Raw genomic sequence first — 12,940 nt, 5'->3', positions numbered from 1 at the left:
ATAATACTTCTACCACTAATATAATCAGAGCCTTTATATAGATGCCTATGTTAGTTGAAGGATATAGAAGACATATATTTTCAAAGACAAATAGGCTATTCCCTGTGACAGCGTAAAGAAACATTGTTTTTCTAGCGTAGCGTAGGCCTACTCTTTTTAAAAAAAACTTTTAGGAATTTGGTGACCGGGAGCGTGTGTAGACATGCCTGTTGCAGAGACTGCAGACATATGTTGAAGCTGATGGCCTGGGCAGCCATCTTGACTCAAAATGATCCTTGTGTCAGTACGACTGGAAAGCTCCTTCAAGAGCCACAATGGCCGTTGGCCCCACAGACGCCCCGCCCGACAGCAGAAATGAGAATTGTGGGATAAGGGCGGAATTCATTGGACAAGTTTCCGGATTCCCAGGATTGGCCTGTGGCGGCGGGGTGAACTAAAGTGAGGATAAAACTTCATCGTTTGAGTTACATCGCTTATTAAGCAGAGGTAAGGACCACTGCTGCAGAAGAATCGCGTTATTGTTGGGTTCTTATTCGCAGCGGCAATTTGTTTTACAGAATCCGAATTGAAACTTCACGCTACATGCTATGAAGTGTGAAAGAGACACTGATCACAAAAGTAGCCGATCACAGAATGGTTACATTTGTGTCGCTAAAGTAAAAAACAAAGTAGCCCACAGTTATGCTCGGGCACGATCGCAAGTAAACGTACCAAACCCGCGCGGGGTAATTACTTTAAAGTTGTTGTATTATTTCAAAAGTTCGATCAGTGTCGTCCCTGACTGACTTAACTAGGCTATTTTTTCCAAACAGGGCGGGGATGTTTTGGCAGTTTGACATCAGACATTCGCCAATATATAGGCGATCATCTTTATAGTCCTATGTAATTGTTGAAATGCCTCGATCAGCATGTATAAAAATTGGTTGTCGATATGAAGTAATCATAGCCTATTTAATACATAAGATCAGCCTATGCCTTATTTCCAGTTAGCCTCTTAAAATGAACTGTAGCTACTCGTCTCACACAGCAGACAGCGAAAACCCCAGTCTCCGTTTGAAACAGCTGTTATGGATGACCCTCAAAGGAATTCCTGGAACAGACTATGGGAATTGACATATCAAACAGCAAATGCTCAGTGAAGTAGTTCAAATGTGAGCTCTAACACAACCACATTTGGCAGAATACACGTTGACACAATGTTTCATAAGAGATTTAATCATTTTTGTTGTGAGGGACAATAGTCGCGATATGGCAATAGGCCAGCATTCAATGTTGCCTTGGCGCATTCTTTTCAGACCTATCTTTTGGCCACAGACCAGTTGCGCCACAGAAAGAAAGATGACATAGAAAAAGAAACATAACAGTTTTCCTCGGAAACACTCTAAGATGCAATCGGCCCTAGGCCTGTCAAGACTACAATAGTGGTCAGATGCTTTGGTCAGGGCTTCAGGAAGGCCAGAGGTTATCTCCAGGTCATGCAGTTTAAATGCTTTACAGTGGAGACAGGCCACCCAAGAGGCCCGTCAGCTAGGCCTATTATGAATCCAGTGCTGCCTGAGCAAAGAGGCAAGGCTCTACCAGAGGGCCTGAGTTGTGCATTGTGGTTTGTATACATTTGGTGTCTTTCTTACCTGCTTAACTGGGATAGGTAGGCCTACTAGGAAGCAAAAGGTAGGCAGAGATAGAGATGGGGATGGAGAAATATGAAGCAAGACAAATTGAATATGGATGTGAGGAACCAAAAGAGAAGAAGAAAAAGTAAGGTGAGGAGGAACTGCGAGTGACCGGTGACCTCTGTGTGATCTCAGATACTTCCTGTCCTCTAAACCACCGTCAACGAGAATGTGTGAAGAGAACTGTCAAAGCATCCATCACAGTGTGTGTGTGTGTGTGTGTGTGTGTGTGTGTGTGTGTGTGTGTGTGTGTGTGTGTGTGTGTGTGTGTGTGTGTGTGTGTGTGTGTGTGTGTGTGTGTGTGTGTGTGTGTGTGTGTGTGTGTGTGTCTGACAGAGTATGTGGCTGTGTGTGTTATGGTATTTGCCACCTTGTGACAAGGTAATTCATCAGGTATTTTTTCTCTCTCTCTTTCTCATTCTGCTTGTGTGTGTCTGTTTGTTTGGATAAAAGTTTTGTGTATGTTATATCGACTCGCTGCCAGCCACCAAATATTGATATTTTTAGTTAAAAAAATAATTGTACAATTCATATTCTAAGTGGACTCATTTGCCAATTACTCATACCATCATAAGCATACACACTGAAATATGCATTTAAAAAGAAACATGTTTATTCTTTTGTTCGTTTTTTTGATTGAGTGCTTTCTGAGTGAGTAGTTCTAAGTGAGTGAGAGAGAGTGTTTGTGTGTATTTAAACAGGACCTCAGTGTCTTTCCCACCGGTTGAAAATGATTCCATCCATTGAGTGTTTTGGTTATTTCCACTTTGTTTTAGTGAATGTGTGGATGGGAGACAGTAGAGAGGAGAGCGAGAGCAAAAACAAGCAACGGAAGTGAGCGAGAAGGAAAGAGAGATGTTTCTTTTGGTAATGAGCTGAGGCATGCATACAGAAGAGGTTAACTGCCAAGGGTGTAGTGTTTAGAGTGAGATTCACCATCAACATGTCATAAGAGCACACGAAAATGGAAGGGGGGTGTGTGTGTGTGCTTATTTCTTGTCATCTCTCTATCTCTCTCTCACACACGTGTGCGTGCTCTCTCTCTCTCTCTCATAGACAAAGGTCTGTGGGCAGTTAGTAGTCTGTTGTTTGCCTAGTGATATGTGGTGTGTGGGTACGTGGGGTAAGGGCAATGCAGAATCTTTTTTAAGAAGGGGGTTTAAACGTCAACATCTCTCTCTCTCTCTCTCTCTCTCTCTCTGTGTATTTGTGAACTCTATCGTGTCACGATAGGTCACCTAGTATAAAGCAGCCAGTAGAGGAATTTGGATTAGAATCAAACACTGTTTAAACCCCCTTACGGCAGATATTAAAATTTCTCAGTTTAAGCTATTGTTTATGAATGTGGAGGGGGTAGGATTACTCCAAAGGCATTTCTTATGCCACAAAAGGCTTAAACTGGACAGGGTCTACCTGTGTGTGTGTGTGTGTGTGTGTGTGTGTGTGTGTGTGTGTGTGTGTGTGTGTGTGTGTGTGTGTGTGTGTGTGTGTGTGTGTGTGTGTGTGTGTGTGTGTGTGTGTGTGTGTGTGTGTGTGTGTGTGTGTGTGTGTGTGTGTGTGTGTGTGTGTGTGTGTGGTGTGTGTGTGTGTGTGTGAGTGGTTACTTAGGAATCAGCATGGAAGCTTGAGTCTAGTGTTCTGATAGTCTTGCCTGGCGTGGGGTTTTCTGTAATTACCATGGCGATTATAGGGCCCATAATGGATCCGTTAAATGAATCTACCACTTGCTGTTTTCCCGACATGGTTGCAGCACTTCTGTGGGTGGCTGTCCCGGGCCCTGGGTACAGAATCAACTGTAGTTTTATTCAAGGTCTGGTTGTTTTCCTAACTGTGTGTTTTTCTGTGATCTTCCGGTGTGTGTGTGTGTGTGAGAGAGAGAGAGTGGTGACTCTGTTCGTCCCTCTGTACTGTTTGTGTGTAGTGGAAGAGAGAGAGAGCGAGAGAGAGAGAGACTCATAGGAAAGCCTTCAGGAAAATCAATGATAAACAGCATTGTTCTTCAGCAGAGCTGATGAAACACAGATTGAACATTTTGCCTCTTAGATGTGTGTTTTCTGGACACACACACACATGCACACATACACACACACACACAGTGCTTATCGCTAATGACCTGTCCGGTTTAGCACAAGTCGTTACAGCATCACTCGGCACTTAGTGTAAAGTCACGCATCTCACAACATTTCTTAGAAATGCACTGCAGTTTAGCATATTGTACGCATCTCTTAGAAATACACTGCAGTTTACCATATTGTACCCACTGTAAATTGGCTCAGGAGTGAGTGTTGGGTGTCAGTTCAGGGCCAAGAAGCTCAGCCACATGTCCCCTGACGTAGACACGGGGTCCCCCATCCCTCGTCGAGGCAGGGGACCCATGGCCGAGAACGTGGGCAGGGAGGGGGGAGAGAATGTGGGCTTGTGATACGCGTCAATGTTTTCGTTGATATTTGAGATTGTGCGTATGTTATGAGTATGAGTAATACTTGGTTGGCTTACATTAAGTGTTTGCTTTCAGTTCAAAACTGACTTTACTGTAAAGGCTGGGTGGATATCAGTGTTATCTGTGCTGTCAGAGGCATTTTGTTGGCAGAGAGAAAGACCCATACACACACACACACACGCACACACTTACATTCTTGATGAAGGTTACATTCATCATTGGTGCCAATATTGTCATTAGTTCTCTGTTTATACTAAGAGTGGAAGGTTTAGAAAGCGTTGTTAGATCTGTCTGTGAATGTATGTGTGCATTTATCAGTGAAATGAGGTATCGTGCTGGGCTCTTCTGTCTAGTTCTGGGGGAGTGTGTTTTGACACTTGAATACATCTTCAAGTTTGTGTGCCTTTGTAGATGGGCCCTCTGTGATTAGAACATGCCCCCACTGGAAAGATGTCATTCTTCCCTCTTTTTCTTCACCATCAGTGTGTTCCGGTCCCTGGGCTGGGTCAGATTGCATGATTTTTTTTGTCTGCTTGCCACGATGGTCTTTTAGGATTGACCCTGTCAGACTGTGTGATCCTAGAGCCATACGTTCCTGCTGTACAGTAGGTAATAGGTAGTATACAAATATGGAGATGGCAGTGTTTAATTTTTCCTTCTAATGTGATGTATTTCTCTCCAATTTGGTTGCTTTGCTTATTGATCCTAATAAGTGTGTGTCTGTGTGTATAATGAATATTTGTGATGATCATGATCGTGTGTGTGTTATGAATATTAATGATGATGATGATGATTGTGCGTGTGTGTGTGTGTGTGTGTGTGTGTGTGTGTGTGTGTGTGTCTGTGTGTGTGTCTGTGTGTGTGCGTCTCTCTGTCTGTGTCTCTTACTGCAGGACTCTCAGTAGTGGCCATGTCTCAGTCTGGAGAGAAGGGAAAGGTGAGGCCTGCGGAGCTGATGGAGGAGTACAACGCTGCTCCACCATCTCAGGCAGGACAACTAAAGAGCAAGCACACACACACACACACACACACTCACCTGATGGAAGAGTCCGTCCGCACTTCACTAGAGCGACGACCACTCATCCATCAGTCTGTACATTATTCTCCTGATTAAACCATTCATCATGTAGTTGTGTTCTTCATGTATGCCGAAAGCCTTGGGGGGTCTATATTTGATATGTTTGTGTGTGTGTTTGTGTGTGTAATAGTTCACAGAGGCGGCAGGCTATGTGGGCTTTGCTAACCTACCCAATCAAGTGCACAGGAAATCAGTGAAGAAGGGTTTCGAGTTCACTCTCATGGTTGTAGGTGAGTCACCAATGTTACAGACACAAGCAACCGCATACACACACAGCCCCCCTCAGTCTTCTTTCTCTCTCTCACTTCTGTCTCTCTCTCTCTCTCTCTCTCTCTCTCTCTCTCTCTCTCTCTCTCTCTCTCTCTCTCTCTCTCTCTCTCTCTCTCTCTCTCACTCACACACACACACACACACACACACACCAATATGTAGTCATTCTAGCACTGTTTAAATTCATATGTGTTTTCCTGGTGTGTGTGTGTGTGTGTGGTTTAGGGGAGTCTGGTTTGGGTAAATCGACTCTGATCAACAGCCTGTTTCTGACCGACCTTTACCCCGAGCGCTACATACCTGGAGCTGCAGGTAACACACACACACACACACACACACACACACACACACACACACACACACACACACATTCACTGCCTTTCGAAAACACTTTCGTTTTCTTATTCAATCACATGGATATGCTAGCACACACACCGGCACATTCAGTCAGCAATTCTTATCTAATAGTTTGTCTTGTACTCTGTTACTGACTTCTTATTACTTGTTGCACACACACACACACACACACACACACACACACACACACACTCAGTCCAGTGGGGTCTCAGACTGCTGGTCCCTTGTAATGACCTTGCTGAGCTCCCCTGTAATATAATGCAGACTGCAGGTTATTGGCTGAGGTAAAAAGAGCCCTGGGGGAGACCGACATGACTCAAATAGATGAGCTCTGGACACACACACACACACACACACACACACACACACACACACACACACACACACACACACACACACACACACACACACAGAGATGAGCTTTGGACACAGACACACACAAACACGCAGATGAGCTCTGGAGACACACACACACACACACACACACACACACGGATGAGCTCAGTAGCTCAGGCAAGCATCCTGGGAATGACCTGGCTTAGGTGGGTCCCCGTGGGAGAGGACCTGCTCTTGATCCAGCCTGAATCCTCCACTCACCATCCCCTCCACTTCCCCACAGGTTTATGAGGAATAACATTACTTATTAAAGTAATAGTTAAAGTTAACTTATTAAAGTAACAGTAAAAGTGAACTTATTAACGTGATTTTGTGACTAAAGTTAGGGGACATTTTTCTTTTTCTAAGCAACGCCCTATCAAACCAAAGTTGGCTGATTGTGATGTTACTTCTGACTCTAAGACTGATTTTCCCACCTTTGATACCCACAGTACCTCATATTGTTTATAGCTACTAAGAGCAAATCCAGAGTGATTTGAGAAGAAGTCAGTCTTGAAATGGTTTCTCTTGTTTTGTCAGTCTTAAATTCTTGGAGTTTGAGCTCAGATGGGGTTTGGAGACATTGGTTTCTCACTCAAGCTATTTAACCCCTAACAGAAAACATTAACAGGAGACTGACATCCATCTCAATCTAGTTGCCTGAATTAAGCCCAGACCTTTTACTCCAAAACAGTTTTGTCTGGTGGATGGTGGATGGATGATTATGACTGTTCTATACAGTGTATGGACATGGTGAAAACAACTCCCACAGACACCCCGATGCTATAGAGGTTTTCTGCCCAAGAAGAACATTTAATCTCGGTGCAAAAGGCTGAAGATGACAAACATTCCATAGGTGGTGGCCAGTGGCCAAAAGAAACAGATATCAAAGGCAAATGTATTTAGCCCCAAATCCGCCATGCTTACTACGTCTGGAAGCACGTAGAGGATTGGATTACGCAATATGACATCAGAGAAATTATTTATGGTATAGAAGTGCCCCCCCCCCCCCTACAAAAAAGGAAAAGAAAAACAACATTGAAGTACTTTAACTGTATGAAACATTGGAATTGTTCCATTTTTGGCAGTGAATACTTTCTTAGACTTTTTCGCTGAATATCCTGCTTACACGGGCCTCAGGTGTATGGTATAGGTCAGGGTGTGTTTTTGTTTCTAAGGGGCTTAATAGCAGCCAATGTCCTATAAGTACAGATGAAAAGAACCGGCTGGCTACAGGGGGTTCCGTTTCAGTGTGTATTTGTATTCACAGCAGCGTTATCCAGAACGCCCGGCTTGAAGTAAAGAACACTTTATCCTCTTGACGACTAATATGGGGACGCAAACACTACCAGGGACTGAAGGGATTTTGTGTTCTAGTACCAAGCAAGAGTAACCATAGGCTTGCCACATGGTTAACTATACTGTACAAAAATGAATGCAACATATGCAAGGATGGCACACACACACACACACACACACACACACACACACACACACACACACACACACACACACACACACACACACACACACACACACTCCATTATGATATGTTTTATAAATGTTAATTTAATTTTGTGCAGACTGTAAGAAATGAATATCGGGTACAAGTATGAATGGTACTGAGAGAGTGAACAGTATATTCATATGTGTGTTCTTTATACTATCACAGTTTTCCATATTGAACAGGGAGTTCTGGAGTTAGTTTGTACACTGATAGTATGGAGTGTGCATGAGTCAATACCTACAATTGATATTGTATGTGATTGAGTTGTATGGTGTGTTTGTGGTGTCCTCAGAGAAGATTGAGCGCACAGTGCAGATCGAGGCGTCAACGGTGGAGATTGAGGAGCGCGGTGTGAAACTGCGGCTCACTGTCGTGGACACTCCTGGATATGGAGACGCAATCAACAGCCAGGACTGGTGAGGCAAAGTGTGTGTGTGTGTGTGTGTGTGTGTGTGTGTGTGTGTGTGTGTGTGTGTGTGTGTGTGTGTGTGTGTGTGTGTGTGTGTGTGTGTGTGTGTGTGTGTGTGTGTGTGTGTGTGTGTGTGTGTGTGTGTGTGTGTGTGTGTGTGTGTGTGTGTGTGTGTGTGTGTGTGTGTGTGTGTGTGACAAATGTCACTGCAGTGATATTTTATGTGCCTAACTTTGTCACTATGTTTCATATCTTTGTCAGTGTGTGCGTATTCTTTGAGCTGTTGACATCACAGCGTTGTTTATGGATTGTGGAGTGTGATATCAGTGTGTGTGTGTGTGTGTGTGTGTGTAAGGAATGCCGAGCGTGTCCTGTTTGCAGTAGCCCAGTGGAAATGGAAATCTCTGCATGAAATCAACGACAAATGAAAAACGGTGCCCTCCTGAGGCCCGTTGTTTCCACGGTTACCTGAGCTCCCTTGTCACACCCCAGAAACCCCAGTCCTACCACACGTCCCTCCTGAGATGAACTTACGTGACTCGAGCAGTGTGCTACTTTAAGTGAACTCAGCATATGTGTTTATACTAGGGATGCGCCGGTTGTGAGACCGTGCTGTTACGTGGTTTAAAATAACCAGTTGGCAGATAACCAATGCCGATACCGATACCAAATTTGTGTGTTTACTTTGGTTATGTTGTTAATTATACCCTTAAGTGGCAGGGGATTTTATTATCATTATGAAAAAATACCTCATCCTTTTTCAAATCTTCCAGTCCTAGCTATGAAACACACCATTTAGCTAGTAATATAACAGACAGGCTAAAGATGACTAAATAGACGTATTTAAAAAATCATCTCCTACATCAACAAGGCTTTTATTGGGGTGATAGGCCTACTGATGTTAGGCTCATATGCTGGTGCAGCTCTAGCTTAAACAGCTGACATGTTCTCTGCCTTATGTAGGCTACCTTTATGTAGCCTGACCAGCCAGACTCACATCAAGATGTAGGGTCTGGGAACTCACCGTAGGCAGGCCTCAATCGGAGGGGTGGGATAAACAGTTGTCTTTCAAATTCCCTCTCCGCAATAGGATAACGCTAAACGAATCATCGTCTTGTTTTCAAGTAGCAGGATGCATAACCTTCCCTCTCCACACAATAGGATAACGCTAAACGAATCATCTTCTTGTTTTCAAATAGCTTGATGCGTTACCACCGTCGCAACTTCTGGTTGCATGTCAGTCACCATTATGTTAAGCCCGCCCACCGACTCTATACATGCTGTGATTGCCCGTCCGTTTCTTGTTTTCTCAGCTCCTAAGCTCAATGGAGTGTAGCTAGACTGCCCCGCCAGCCAAATTACATTTGCTGCCGCTAGGGCCGTCTAGATTTCTTGGCTAACCTTTATGTGGTTATTAAAGGAACATGCCAACAAGGCTACCTCATTTATAATTTACTGGAGGACCAGTTAGCCTATTATAGTTCCCTTGAAGCTATAGGCGAAAATGCAGTTGTCTGGGTCTGTTGTACCTACCATTTTATTCACCCATGGAACAACAAGAGCTTTAATATTGTTTTCTCTGCATCTCGCTGTTTCTTCTTTCTTGTTGTGTATATAATAACTTGACTTGTAGTCAAGTGATCAATTGGATCACTTGTGATCAATTGGAATCAAAAATGACTTATATGAAAGGCAAAGGCCTCTGGATTATGCTTATTATACCAAAATAAAAAAAAAATCATTTAATTAGAACAGAAAGATTTAGTTTGGACTAAAGTCTTGATGTGTCTTTAAATGATTCAACCAATTACAGATTAGAGCTTCACCTGTGACAAATACTGTAGTTAACACATTCCCAGGTGTGTGTAAAAATAACTCCAGCACTCCAAAACCTTCATGTGAAGTGCAAACTTGGGCAGCCATGGCCTACAGGTTAAGGCTTCGAGCTTGTAACCTAGGAGGGTTGCCGGTTCGAATCTCGACCACTCCATGGCTGAAGTGCCCTTGAGCAAGGCACCTAACTCATCACTGCTCCCCGAGCGCCGCTGGTTGGGCAGGCAGCTCAATGCTCTGTGGGTTAGTGTGTAATTCACCTCACTGTGTGTTCACTGTGTGCTGTGTGTGTTCACTAATTCGGTTAAATTGGGTTAAAAGCAGAGACTGAATTTCCTTCACGGTATCAAAGGTGCTGCTCCAGGATTGGCCAGCCCAGTCAGTGATTACAATTGGTCAGGTCAACTACTACTAAGTCAAGTTATTATTTGTTGCTCCTGCAACTTAGATAAGCGACTTGTAAGACTGGTCAGGGATTGTATATAGTGTGATTATGTGTGACTCTCTTTCAGTTTTAAGACCATCATCCAGTACATTGATAACCAGTTTGAGCGCTACCTGCATGATGAGAGTGGCCTGAACCGCAGACACATCGTGGACAACAGAGTCCACTGCTGCTTCTACTTCATCTCTCCGTTTGGACACGGGTAAAACACACACTCACGCTCACGCTCACGCTCACGCTCACGCTCACGCTCACGCTCACGCTCACACTCACACTCACACTCACACTCACACTCACACTCACACTCACACTCACACTCACACTCACACTCACACTCACACTCACACTCACACTCACACTCTCTCTGTCTCTCTCTCACACACACACAGTGCTTGAATGAAAGCACATTGACTTTATTATTGAATTACCAAGTCTCTTATGATGTTTCTTGTGTGTGTCTTGTGCAGATTGAAGCCATTGGATGTTGAGTTTATGAAGGCCATACACAGTAAGGTCAACATTGTGCCAGTCATCGCCAAAGCGGACACACTAACTTTGAAAGAGAGGGATCGTCTTAAGAGAAGGGTGAGCACATGTGTGTGCACACACACACACACACACACACACACACACACACATTCCCATGCATACACTCCCTCCTCGTATCTTGTAAACACATCAGAGCTCCGGCACTTAACAGCCCATCTTGGTGTCTTGTATTGATATCGAAACCATTGCCTCTGTTGACGCCATTGTAAGTGCTTCAGGAAAAACAACATTAAGCTCAATTTCAGTAGTAGTGTGTCACAGGAGAAGAGGAGCCACAGACATGCAGTCTTGAATGTGAAGTGGCTCCTCAGAGATATCAGCCTTGGCCGAGGGCTGTTCAGTCCAACAGATGGATGTTTGGGTTACAGAACCAGGCCAAGCCACTGAAAGGAATCCAAATCCTGATTTGACACACACACACGCACGCACACACTGTTAGGCTGGGACTATTAGCATTTGGCCAGAAAACACCGTTATTTAGCCAGTTTTGGCAGAGTGGCTTATTAGTGCTATGTGGATATAACTTTGTGTATTCTGTAAATGTACGTAAATGCAATTCCATTAACAAAGACACCAGTATGCTTCAAGATACAGAGATGTAGTCACGTGTACGTACACATACACGTATACATACATGGGAGATTCCATCTTAGATGTTGTTCTTATCTTAGATAAAAAGTGTGCGTGTGAATGAATGTATTGTTTTGAGAAAAGCTTTCTGAGTCCCTTTATACAATATTGTGTGTGTGTGAGTGTGTCTGTCTGTCTCTCTCTGTGTGTGTGAGAGTGAAATAATGGGATAGTATAAATAGGACATCCTGCCTCTCAAATATCTTTTGGATGACTTTGTTGGCCTCTCACAGATTCCCTATTTGATCTTGACTTCAGAGCTGTGTGTGTGTTTATGTATCAGATGTTTCTGTAATACTGCAACCCTGATCCTATTCTATTAGAATGATTTGTCCTTCTTCTTCACACGTGCGCACATGTATATACTGTCACGCGCACGTATATGTATACACACATACACACACACATACACGCGCGCACACACACACACACGCGCGCGCACGTGTGCACACACACACACACACACACACACACACACACACACACACACACACACACACAGTCACACACACACACACACACACACACACGTCACACACACATGCATATGCGCACACCCATACTACCTACACACACAGGCTGAATTAGGATGCTGGGTAATCTTACTAATGGCAGCTACTTCCTGTTTGGCTAATTGCTCGAAGGATATTTTGGGTGCTAATTATTCACCCTGTACCACATGTCACCATGACAACAGTCAATCGCTAAATGGCCTTATTTTTAGTCTGTCCGGTTGTTAGGCCTTTTAGCTACTCTAAACAAAGCACAAAAGGAGACCTATTTTCATTAGCATCCTTACATGCGTTTTAATGGTTTAACAATCCTGAAATAGTCAGTGCAAAGGAAGAACCCATGCAACACACACACACACACACACACACACACACACACACACACACACACACACACACACACACACACACACACATACACACAGACTCATTTTGTCAATGACCATGTATCTCAGTGAAAGTAGAAGTTGAGACTTAGAAGTTTGTTTCCGGCTATGAGGTGGTGGCCCAAGTCCATTTGTGTTTAGTGTTGATGAGATGACTGGGATATTTCAGACGGATTTGGAGGTATATGGATGACATGGTGTGACAAATGAGGCTTGTCCTCACAATGGCCTCAGAATTAATCATTGCTGTTCAAATATGGGTGACAAGAGCATATGTTTTGGAAAGAGGTCAAGACCTCAAAAATCAGGCCCTGAATACGGAAGCATCCGTGGATTAATGTGACGTTTGGCCACCCTATTCCTCATTCTGATAAATGACCCATTGTGTGTGTGTGTGTGTGTGTGTGTGTGTGTGTGTGTGTGTGTGTGTGTGTGTGTGTGTGTGTGTGTGTGTGTGTGTGTGTGTGTGTGTGTGT

The 12,940-nt window shown here is 43.8% G+C and overlaps 1 protein-coding gene across 5 annotated transcripts in view; it reads left to right on the top strand.

Annotated features, from left to right (window-relative positions):
- The first annotated feature begins 389 nt into the window (after positions 1–389).
- The window catches only part of zgc:63587 (uncharacterized protein LOC393431 homolog), a 28,854-nt gene continuing 16,303 nt past the window's right edge, over positions 390–12,940 (top strand). For 3 of the 5 annotated variants that reach the window (XM_062542856.1, XM_062542857.1, XM_062542858.1), the window contains exons 1-7: positions 405–486; positions 5,007–5,101; positions 5,322–5,421; positions 5,687–5,773; positions 7,993–8,116; positions 10,455–10,589; positions 10,855–10,972. In XM_062542856.1, the coding sequence (XP_062398840.1) occupies positions 5,024–5,101; positions 5,322–5,421; positions 5,687–5,773; positions 7,993–8,116; positions 10,455–10,589; positions 10,855–10,972 (642 nt within the window). In that variant the 5' untranslated portion in view covers positions 405–486; positions 5,007–5,023. Of the gene's footprint in view, positions 487–5,006; positions 5,102–5,321; positions 5,422–5,686; positions 5,774–7,992; positions 8,117–10,454; positions 10,590–10,854; positions 10,973–12,940 lie in introns of all 5 variants that reach the window. The other 2 variants (XM_062542855.1, XM_062542859.1) reach the window with 2 other exon arrangements.

This window comes from Sardina pilchardus, chromosome 8 (genome assembly GCF_963854185.1).
Source record: "Sardina pilchardus chromosome 8, fSarPil1.1, whole genome shotgun sequence".
NCBI lineage: Eukaryota > Metazoa > Chordata > Actinopteri > Clupeiformes > Clupeidae > Sardina > Sardina pilchardus.
The sequence above is the reverse complement of the archived record's forward strand: the minus strand, read 5'-3'. Positions and strand labels throughout refer to the sequence as shown.